The following is a 12,355-nucleotide window of genomic DNA, read 5'->3' on the forward strand; positions in this document are numbered from 1 at the left end:
GAATCACATCAAATCTTACCAAATTATTTTTTGTTTTAGCTACATTGGGATCATCAGGACCAAGCTTGCTCTCATAAATTTGCAATGCTCTCTGATAGTACTGCTCCACCTGGAGGCCAAGTGAGCATAACAAAAAGGGGAGACAAACATGTAAGTATCAGTCCAAGTAATGATATATAACTACCTTTTACCAATTTTGGACATTAAACACGTAACATTTAACTATGCACTGACATAAGAAAATAAGAACACAAATTTCATTGATTCTATGCCTATTTCGACTCAAAAATATTGTGCAAAATTAAACATGTACCAGCTTTTTATTTACAAGAGAGTCTTAGAATCAAGAAACGAAAGTTACTCTCCAAAAAATGTAAAAAAAATATGAGATATTTTTGAGAACAGTGGAAACACAGGAACATGACTTGCTGAAGCATTTTACAGACCTCTTCATATTTGCCTTGGTTCTGACACAGAAGGGCAAGGTTGTTCAACTGTTTAGCAACATCAGGATGGTCCTTTCCCAAAACCTGCCAACAGAAAAGACATTAAAACAATCACACTGCAAATAACAAAACACTGACAACGAATCATAAAAACATGTACACAAGTATATAAAAAGAAACAATACTCTTTCATTCATTTATTTATATTTTTTTTTTCAATTTAAGGATAATGGCTTTCCATATAAAAAAGAAACAGCTGACATGTATTACTTTATTTTCAATTTGGCTGTCCACTGCATATACACAAACTGGGCAAAACCAGCTTTCTATATGTACACCTGGCACTAATAATAGCTTAATAAAGGTTTCCGCTACATGGCATCGACTATCAAATATCTAGCAACAGGAAGTTATGTTCAGGCTTGTGGATACTGAATTAGAATTACCTTTTCTCTAATTTCTAACGCACGCTTGCATAACGGCTCAGCATCCTTGTACTTGCCTCTCTTACCATACAAGACGGCCAGATTATTTAATGTGGCAGCAACCTAGGAATCAAAATTAACATCAGCTTACACATGTGTATCGGGGCTATGGGTACAATATTTTACAATTTAAACAAATTAGTTCCTTGTTCAACGTCAAGATTTAGTATTTTATTTAGAGGTTCAACGTATGCATTATTGTGAGAAAAAATGGCAATATCCTGTGTATTTATGAACACTCCACCATCCACTTTGAGGCTCAAAATGTACAGCTCATTAGTATTTCATCAACAGTTCAATAACATAGCATGAACTTTGATATAGGCATCTTTTGGGACAGTGTATACCTGGCAAATGCATGTAACAAATGCATTCTACATTGCATGTATTAAACTTTGAATGCCATACCAGGAAACCAATCATATCGCACAAAAATACAAATCACACCTTGCCTGTTACATATACATGTGTATGCATTCACAAATCTTTTGATGTAAAGCCATATCTAAACCAGCTTGAGCTGGATTCGAGGCAATGGCCAAGGGTTGTGATAAGGACATTTTAACAGCGTTAGCCTGCTAGGGTGCCCAAAAATTTGAAGGTTACAATGTAAGAGACTTGTAATGCATAGGAATTCTGCCAAGATTGGTAATGTATAGTATGTCTTGAGGTTCTGCATGGAACTTTGCCTCTTGATAAGAACATTTTTTGGAACACAGGAAAATCTACTAATGATTAATTTGTATGCTCTGCAATACATCCCGTCTAAATTTAAATTTACATGTTGCTTGCATGAACAAGCACATACATCATACTAATTCCGTCACACAAAAAAGAGCAGCAAACAGACACTTAACTGTATGATTTCACCAAACACATGTATTCATTTATTCTGAGCAGAAGACTGACGGGCATTCAGTGATTTAATACACCCTGATCACCTTGGACAGATAGTCCTGCTGCTGAAGAGGCCATTTAATCTCACGCAAATTAACCAGATGAAAAAGCGATGCTATTAACGTTACAGACACACAAGATTAAATCTCTTCCATCCATGAGCCCAAAAAATTGAATCTAAATTTCTAGTTATTCTGGTTACACCTTGGCAATGGTCCAAAGACAAGATTCCTATAACGGCCTAATCAATCCAACCAAAACAAATGCATTGCTTACAGCACACAGGCTGATTGCTAAAAACTTATCTTTTTACATATTATAACCATTAAGTTGAATTCCTACCTTTTGGCAGCCCTAAATGTTGTTTAAACCTATTTTTCCCCTTCAAGCATATGTTTTATGTATTGGTATAAAATTGTCTTGTACTTAAAACATTTAGTATGTTTGATGTACTTCAGGAATTACTTCAAGTACATCCATTGGGCACCAATAGTGTAATCTGCTACCCTTAGATAGGAATGAGTACATGACAATTGTGTAGAATCATTCTGATTGCGGGTTCACAAAGTGTAACCTGCAACCTCTGGACGAGCACATATAGGATATCACTGCTGTGTAGAATTGTTCTGACTGAGGGTTCACAAAGTGTAATCCAGAACCCTTGGATGAGAACACGTGTAATCTGCAATCCTTGGACGAGAACATATAAGATATCACTGCTGTGTAGAATCATTCTGAATGTGGTTCACAAAGTGTAATCTACAACCCTTGGACAAGAACAATTTTGCATACGACTGCTGTGTAGAATCATTCTAATTGCGGGTTCACACTCACAGCCGGGTGATCTAGTCCCAATGTTTTCTCCCTAATGCCTAAAGCATCATTCAGTAGATTGGCTGCCTCCTTGTATTTGCCTTGGTCTCTGAAAATGAAGCATTGCACAAATCTACGTAGATACAAGTTAACAACAAGGTAATTAAACAGCAATTCATCAGACTCCACAACACAGGGACAGAATTTATGCCTGCTATAAACTGGTAATACTGATACAAAAGAGTTCAAGGTTCTCTTCCATGTTTTTCTTTCTTTACACATTTAAATCATGAAACCCTTGAAAGGTATTTAGAGCAGCTAGATTTAACGCAGCAGGCAATCAGGCATTTCAAGGACAAAATTGTTTTTTCCAAAGGTGCCTGATCAGTTGAACCTCTATCCCTGCCCTGCAGTCTGATGTACTACTTCTACAATCAGAGCAGTGTAACTAGAACCAACAGCTGGTGACCTGTTGTAATATGTACATCAACCTGACTTCAGCCTGTATCCCAGTTCTATAGTCTTAAGTTGTTTTCTTCCACAGTGGTAGTACTGTGTTACATATATCTAGCTTTAAAGCCAACTTTATTTAGAAAACTAACTATTCTGTTTGAACTGACCAACAACTTAATCCATTGCAAAATTTATTATTATATGTAAAGAAAAAACTGTCTTGTCTGAGACAAATTGGACAAGTTTAAAATTGATTCCTAAATTGAATGGTAAGTTGTAAGTACTGCTATCAGCAGCACAAAATTGATATACTTATCACGCTACTCAAGTGTCGATGATATCACGTGCAGAGGGTATGTTCACAGGATCACTGTTAATACTGGAAATCTTAATGCACTATCACATGCTAGTTAGGTATGATTGGACGAAGGTACATGTATGTCTACAAAACTACTGTTAACACTGGAAATCTTAATAACCAGTAATATTACAAGTTACTCAGGTAAGACTTGTTGGAAGAGAAAATTTGGATCCACTAAAAATTTTGCTGTCAGTCATGTATGATGTGAAGGTATGCCTACAAAAATATCATCACATCACGGGTCAATCATGCTTGGGTCTGTCAGCAATCTGCAGATGGTCGTGAGTTTCCCCCAGGATGTTCTCGGCTTCCTCTCACCATAATGCCAGCTGCCGTCGTATAAGTTAAATATTCTTGAGTACAGCGAAAAACACCAATGAAATAAATAAATAAATCAATCATGTGTGATGTAAATGAAGACTACAAGTATTGATGCACTATCAGTCAGACATGATGTGAAGAAGGTGTGTTTACAAAAGTACTATTAACACTACCAATGTTGATGCCCTATCACAGGCCAGTTAGGCATGATGTACAACACTAGCAAGTTCACCAAACTGGCCCCTGCCACACTGCCCATGTCTCACAGGTGCAGATGCACTAATGAGTCACTAGTGACACTCACTGCTGGGTTGTCTGGGCCCAGTGTTTTCTGTCTTATGGACAGTGCGTCATGCAGAAGGTTGCCTGCCTCTCTGTACTTCCCCTGATCTCTGTCAGTGTGAAGGTGCAGCAGCGCATGCAGATACAGCACATGCAACACAGCACAAAGCAGAAGAGAGAAAAAAAAAAGAAAAGAACAGAAAACCAAATCAACATCAAAAACACCAAAACAAAAACATAGTGATCAAATAAAATGCTATGCTACAACAGAACAAACACACGAGTAACCTGGGTCAATTTCAAACCTTTTCTTTCTCCTTTAATAAATAAAACTGCAATGATTTTGAAATGCAGAAATCTAAGACAACTTTTCTTTCTTGAAGTATGAAAAGATAAGGCATATTTCCTGTAAAAAGTGTCAGTCACTTCCATTCCAAAACCATAGGTCGCTAATGTAAATGGGCATGCTTTGATTGACCCAGACTACATGTAAGATGCATGGCAATTAACCATAAACATAAATATACTGAAAGCCTATGCAGCAAACGTAAACAGTTCAGATGACACCAACACAGTTCAGTGAATATATACAAACACATGACTAAAGCTACCAATGAATGAGCAGCACAAATCAATGACAGCACATGCTACATAAATGTACAAATGCGATATATCGGGATACTATGTGAACAGAGTACTCTTACATTTCAATCTGTGCGTGTAAATAAACTGGGACAAATAACTTATAAGAAAGTGTTTAAAATTTTACTGTATAACAAAACCATATGACTTGTACATCCAAGTGAATCTGTACTCTTACAGAGTTTTATCATGTCAATGGAAATTGAACAGTTGGAAGAGATTTCCACCCACTTCCTCCCTTCATGAGTTTAAAGTGTGAGCAAAAATCCTGAATGTATATATGAAAAACATAAGATATTAGGTTTGCCTTGTATTAAATCAGATATGCTTAATTGAAATGAGTAATATGCCACGCAAATATACCAATGAATCAGCCTCTTACACAACTGAAACTACATTCTACTTGCTAGTACACCAAACCATTACAACCAAATGTGTAACAAAACAGACACATTATGTGCAAAAAAAGCTGTAGCAACATTCAACTGGCAGAGCTCAGGGCTACCATAACGTATACACATGTGACATAAACAAAGATACATCTTGAAGCTATTAAATATAACTTTCCGGTACAACGGTAACACATTTTTATTTTACTATTTGTGTGAAACGCAATTTATGTTTGACATGATGGTCTTGCACCAAAATACATACACAGGTATTCACAGTATCTTATCCACATAATCAGTGACTAAATGAACTACTGGTATTTGATGGTTTCAGTGAGTGAGTGAGTGAGTGCTTGGGGTTTAACGTCGTACTCAACAATTTTTCAGTCATATGACGACGAAGGAATCATTAGGGTGCATGCACGTGTAATGTGCCTCCTTGTTGCAGGACGGATTTCCACCGCTCTTTTATTTAGTGCTGCATCACTGAGACGACTTACCGAAGGCAAGTAAGCCGCCCCGCCCGAGCCATTATACTGATACGGGTCAACCGCCCCGGGTCAGTCGTTGCACTATCCCCTTCATGCTGAACGCCAAGCGAGGAAGTTACAACTTCCTCTTTTAAAGTCTTAGGTGTGACTCGACCAAGGATTGATCCTGGATCTACTGGTCCCGAAGCGGACGCTCTACCAACTGTGCTATCCGGGCCGGTTTGATGGTTTCAAGTTAAAAGGCTAAATATATCAGACCAGACTGAGAACAAAAATGAATTCATTTCATACACAGGAGGTCATACTTATGGGTGAAGGAAACCTAAGAGCCTGGACTAAACCTATGGTCTTCGCAAGATACCTGACAAAACTCCTGAATTAATGCCTTAGTCAAACCACCAGCATGAGCTGGATTTGAACACTCAACTTCATTCGTCAAAGATTAATCCGCTGCAGAAGAGTAATGCCTAAGCAGAATGGAGAACATAAAAATTAAACACAGATCAAAATACCATTCTGTTGGCACATATGAAAAAAAATTCACTAATATTTCTCGCTTCTTACATTAAAAAAAACAACAACAACACTATCTTACCTGTACACTAATGCAAGGATATTTAACATAGTGGCCACATCTGGATGATCATGTCCACTTGTTTTCTCCAGGTCTTCCAATGCCTGCTTACATAACGGAACGGCCACCTCGTAGCGACCTTGGGAAGCATACTGGATCACCAGATTGTGTAAAGTACGAAGACGAGCTGGAATTTCGTACCCACCACTGGCAGCTTGGGCCATGGCACTGGGCTGGGTTGGGGACAGGACTGTAACACAACAATGTTCATCCAACAGTCTTACTGGTCAGCAGTAGAATATCACAATATCCTGAAGACAAAATGCTACTCCTTTGTGAACCCCCTACAGCCTACTTAGGAACATCTGATTTTTACATTCATACAGAAAATGTGCAAATGTGTGTTAAAATAAATGAGAGAAGGAAACATAAAAAGAACGAATGAAGGTCAAAACCATGATAATCCAGAAAAAAACAACTTTTTATGTAAGCCACGAACTTACACAAACACTGTTTTGAGCTAGATGAGTAGTGCAATCATTTCATGTCTGATTTGCCCAATGCAATCCCTGGTAATATGGAATTTCTCGCATCACTCCTCTGTTTAAAAGACAAATAAAATGTGTTTTTTTTTTTTAAATTTTTTACAAGCAAATTTAGATGCGTTCCAATATACAAGAGTACAAAAAATCACAAATCACCCCTGTATGCAATGTTTGTGCACGGTAGAATTATCAATGTAATTCGAGATTGCTTCTTTTGTATTCGGGTAGGCCTACCTTCTGGTGTGTTGGGATCATCGTCATCATCAGGAAACCCCAGGTCTAATGTTTGAGAGGTGGACTGATCATTGTCCTTCTCTCCAGGTTCCTGCAATGTCAAATTAATTCTGTATGAAACCTTACATGTATCTCTAAAGTTACGTTCGACCACCAGTTACTTAGAGTGCATGTTAGACAGGTAGAACACAAATCCACCTCGTACTTAATTTTCATGGGAAGAGCCTGGGCATGCTGATTTTGCCACTGCTCACCAAGTACATGTATGGGCGATTATCCACCAAAATTTTAAGACTACACAATCTGAGTTAATCTAGAGTTAAATTCAACATAATTTACATGTAAATTTGACAGGTAACTGGATGTAGCACCATTAAACATTAAATACCAGCAGCTAGTAACTGTGTTACTATACAAATGAACTGGGAACAAAATGGCACTGTTTCACAAAACAATACTGGTAAATATTTGAATCTTCCACAAACATTTGTCACAGAATTTCCAACTTTTTATGTTCATGTGCACATACCACTGTAGAATCGCTGGCATCATATTTTTTCATTTCATTCATAAATTCTAGGTGTTTTTTCTCCTCCTCGAGTGTGGCCACCCGTTGTTCGCTCATCTGCAGCTTCTGTTGTGTGTTGGCGAGCTCATCTCGTAACCAGCCATTCTCTTGACACAGACGCCGCACCTGGGCACGCAGCTTCTGTTTCTCCGCTTCCACAAGCTGCAGGTGATTGGCCAGAGCCATCATGACCTGCCAGACAATAACACAGTTTATACCCGGTCAAAATGCCTTAGCCATTCCTCTGTCTGAGAAAGAAGCATTACTAGAATTTCTGCTTTATACAGTTTTATTTTTTCCAAGGTTCTGTGTATTCATTTTTGTATTGGTGTTTAATGTAATCCAAAATTTTTGTCCAGTATCAACTATATGTATGACCTAATATAAGTTTATATGCGAGAAGGAAAAAGGCAGAATCCAAAGGCTCAAAATCTGAAAAAGCATAATCAACATTCTAGTTCTTGGTGGATTCTCCCTCACTGCTCTGCATTCAACTTACAAAACCATATAAACTCCATGTAACCAGTCTTTGAGAACAGTCAAATTTTCATGAACCTTAATAGATTGATTATGCAGTCTGTAAAACATATTCCTGAATAATCTCATGTTGACTAAAACAATTAGCAGGTAACAGAGCACTAGAGAACCTGCACATAAGTGTACATTTAGTGTGCTGTTGTCCTGTCACTGCACACCACTAAACAGTCTGGTGACAGCGGATTTTATCACCACCCTTTTCTTTATTTGCATGTTTCCAGGGTGTCAGACACACAGTCTTTCAGACTCCCATTACCAAGGGTCAATCTAACTAGTATCTGGGGACGAGAAAAGCCCAAAATAATTATTGGTTAATAAACTGAAACCTTTGCCCAGCCTGCTATCAAAAGACCAATCCCTGGGGTGCATTGCCCGTAGCATCACACTAATGCTATCCACAGCTATAGCAATTTATTGATTAACCATCCTGGAAAACAGGTGATGTTTATTACACTGCCAATCATTGGTCGATTGAGGCATTTCTAACCAGGACTTGACAGGATTTAACCAATGAATGCCATGGTAATGGCAGTGTGTTAGTTTAATTGTGTAATTCTCGACAGGGTATACAATTGTGCCACAAACATTTTGAAGAGTCAACGAAAGTAAGCAGATTGATTGAAACAGTGAGGCATGATGGAGCTGCAGCTTCTGACGACCCTTTCTCTCATCCACTGGCAAATTCAATTCAGACATTGGTATTCTGTATTCAATGTCAGCCATAAAATGAAATCTCCCAGGCTTAAACTCAAATTCATTTATTCGACTGATGTTTCATGCCATACTCATCAACATTTCACTTATACTTGATACTTCAGATGAGTAATTATGGACAGTAAATTGACAATGGTCAAAATGCAATGCTTGTCAGACATAGATCGGCTGCTTTTTTTATTTCAAACTTTCTTGATACACTGATGAAGTAGAAAGCAGGCAATAACTGATCAGTAACTGATCAGCTTTTGCTGGCAGGTTTCCACAGCACGATTAGCTGACGTTCCAGTGAATTCCATCAGGATACAGACTCAGCCAGAATGCTTGAACACCAATCAATATAGCTGAGATCAAGCATGCCTAACAAACTCTGCATTCATGACAGCAGGGCCAGTCAGACAAGAACACAAAACACATGGGGTGAGTGAATGAATGCTTGGAGTTTAATGTCGCACTCGTACTTAACAATTTTTCTGTCATATGACGACAAAGAAGACCCTGCATGCAACGTGCCTCCTTGTTGCAGGACGGATTTCCACTCCCTTTTATCTAGTGCTGCTTCACTGAGACGACTTACCAACAGCAAGTAAGCCGCGCCACCCGAGCCATTACACTGATACCGGTCAACAGGTCGTTGAAATATGCCCTTAATGCTGAACGCCAAATGAGGAAGCCACACCTTCCTCTTTTATGAACTTAGGTGTGACCCAACCCAAGATTGATCCTGGATCTACCACTCCCAAAGTGGACACTCTACCAACTAAGCTATCGCGGTTGGTCAAACCATATGGAAATAGCTGTCTGCGAAATAATACATCAGTGGGTCAGCGAGCGATGTCAAAGACTAGGCTATTTTGTTTGAGTATGGTGTCCATATATCAATATTTGTTATCTCTTCCACATTAAATGTGGTAAAAACACGAAGTCAAAATAGCACCACTCTTCTATTTCATCCCTGCACTTACACTGGTGTATGAGTGGCTGGCTAACCCTATGTTTAGACATTCAGTCCGATTCTGCGTTTGACACTAGCTGACATTAGCACTTATCAAACTCATTACCGTCTTTTCCTTGATTGGTGGTATATGTTGTATTAGATTTATATCTCATCTGTTCAATCTGTGACTTTAATCCTGCCTTCAAACATATCCATTTAAGGGTAAATTTTGCTATCAACCACCCTTCATTAAAACGTTGCTGTATGAATACTTATATTGTTACAAAATATAAACGCAGTTAATTTTCTGGTTGACTGAATTACACACTCCATAAACAACTCACCTGGGCCTCTCCCAAGCCTAAGTCAATCATTTCTAATGACTTCTTCAGGATCTGTGTCTTTTCCTCAACCAGGTTTGTGTCCCCATTTTCCTTTTTGATTGTTTTCATGGAGGATAAAAGACTGTTGAGAATCTGATGATGTTCATTTTTCAGAGTGTCCAGACCTTGAATGACTGTTTTTGTGTTAGATGTTATTTCCTCTTGAGTAAGGGCCGTCATTTTGCCGATTTCCTCAATTTTTTTCCTGTGGACAAAAGACAAAACATTTCATTAAGAGAGAAGAGTAAGCATACATGCAAACATACCTGTATGTAGCAATATTAATATGACATGTGCTTTGAATGGCAAGAAACAAGGCTGAATAATGTTATCAAATACTACAAACACAGAACAAATGATACAACAAAGAGTACGTTATTCTGTGTTTGACCATACATTTCAATTCGATACCACTCCAGTCAGTCATGATCTGATTGCAATGAGCATCCTAACACTGTGACTTAATAAAAATGGAGGGGAGGTAAAAATCAGCCTACTCATTAGATCTGTACATTCAAAACCCTACATAGTTCTATCTTAATTAACCATGAGCTACTAGCAAGAGCTATACTGTTAGCCTGGCACTGCATTTTGTTAATTTACTTACTAGATTTTTGTTTGATGCCAGCCTACTGTTCATATGTGCACACCTTTAAATTGTGTATCAAATTAGCTGTCGTTTATCTTAACGACAGTCGAGCTCAAAAAATTCTAGGTTTCATCTCAAACATATACATGTAATTCACAGCAGCCTAAATACTAGTCTAAATGCATATCAAAATCATTTCAGTGTTCGATGTAAGACACCAGTTATAGTTCTTAAGTTACCTAGCTGCTTAGAAGTGCTTGTGTCACCAATGTTAGATATCATGTTATCTACTAAGTAAGAAAAAGAAAGTAAAAGTAAACATGGTCTTGTCCTTCTGACTGAGTTGTACATCACTTCCTACCAAATGTCATGTATACACGTTTTTTTTTTCATGTAGTTCGGGGGGGGGGGGGGGGGGTTACAAAGGCTTAAGCAGTGTGGGTAAAGGGTGCAGCAGGAGTGCAGCTTGACCTGAATGTAAGTACATGACTATGTGATTACAGACAAGACCTGTTACACCACACACATCTTCCATCCAGGCATTAGCCACAAATACTTCACACATGAGCTGTTATGTTACACTGATTGCTATCTGGATGAACTCACCAATACGTGAGTATAATCTTACCACCCCAACAACAGGCAGGTATACGTAAATGAGGGTTAATTACAGTGGATCTAAAGCAGCATTTGGGGATTAAACCAGTCCTTAGGTTGGCTGTCTTCCTTCAGGTAGTCTTTATCTGCTACTGGAGAAGTAGTTACAGTCTAAATTTTCACGTATTAGAAAGAGAAAACAGGCCAACCTGCCAACAATGACATCTGCACAGCCACTTAACCTGCGATAATTTACAGTGTTTTCTGCTTTAGGATAGATCTATACATGTACAGGTCTGAATCACAAATCAACCTAAATACCTGGACTTCAAATATATCAAACAAAACAATAAACTTTTTTTGAACGAAAGTTGATAAACCTTGTCAACATGAAAACTTATTTTTCTCTAACTGCCTCTGATTCACACACATACATACACATACTTCTACAACTGAATGCAGGTATCTGCAACTCTAGACTAAAAGAGTCCATATTTGATATGAAAGCGCTTCTATTATCATAATTACATCACAATTTCCTCTATTTTGTAACTGGCTAAAAGGACTACAATGCATGAAAAGGAACAGGCCTACTTGAAATCCGGAAATTTGATCTTATTCAAATATTGCCTTAATAAACACTTCAACAGGCATTCAGTGGGATTATAAAACCAGCTTGCAAGTCACCACGATACATGTACCATCAGATGAATAGGATTGAGCTGAAACATCCCTGTAGCTACATATAAAAGTACTGTATAATACTCCGCCCCAATCTGAGCAGATATACTAGAGAAAAACTGATGAAGGCATGAAGGTAATGAAGTGTGCACAGTGAAATTATGTTGAAGGAATGTATTAATAACTGATCAGTAACCGAATTTTTGCTATCAAAAAAGTAAAATAATGATTATGAGAGGGTGAATACTAATGAAGGGGACTACTTGCTGTAACACAAGGTGTTATATGTCACATACACCCAATGGTGTACACATGTATCTGATGGCTGCTGAGAGCATGGGTCTTGCTTCACATGGATATTAAGATCCTTGTAAATGTAAATGTACCCTGTAAGAGGTAGTTGTTGACACAATGAC

General features: G+C 38.1%; 1 protein-coding gene across 10 annotated transcripts in view; it reads right to left on the minus strand.

Annotated features, from left to right (window-relative positions):
* LOC135468379 (kinesin light chain-like) overlaps positions 1-12,355 on the minus strand; it is a 38,626-nt gene that overhangs the window by 12,368 nt on the left and 13,903 nt on the right. For 6 of the 10 annotated variants that reach the window (XM_064746609.1, XM_064746603.1, XM_064746604.1 and 3 more), the window contains 8 exons: positions 10,034-10,277; positions 7,463-7,693; positions 6,934-7,024; positions 6,176-6,404; positions 2,663-2,750; positions 893-994; positions 447-530; positions 20-109 (listed from right to left, as the gene is read on the minus strand). In XM_064746609.1, the coding sequence (XP_064602679.1) occupies positions 20-109; positions 447-530; positions 893-994; positions 2,663-2,750; positions 6,176-6,404; positions 6,934-7,024; positions 7,463-7,693; positions 10,034-10,252 (1,134 nt within the window). In that variant the 5' untranslated portion in view covers positions 10,253-10,277. Of the gene's footprint in view, positions 1-19; positions 110-446; positions 531-892; positions 995-2,662; positions 2,751-4,080; positions 4,169-6,175; positions 6,405-6,933; positions 7,025-7,462; positions 7,694-10,033; positions 10,278-12,355 lie in introns of all 10 variants that reach the window. The other 4 variants (XM_064746608.1, XM_064746602.1, XM_064746606.1 and 1 more) reach the window with 2 other exon arrangements.

This window comes from Liolophura sinensis, chromosome 6 (genome assembly GCF_032854445.1).
Source record: "Liolophura sinensis isolate JHLJ2023 chromosome 6, CUHK_Ljap_v2, whole genome shotgun sequence".
Taxonomy (NCBI): domain Eukaryota; kingdom Metazoa; phylum Mollusca; class Polyplacophora; order Chitonida; family Chitonidae; genus Liolophura; species Liolophura sinensis.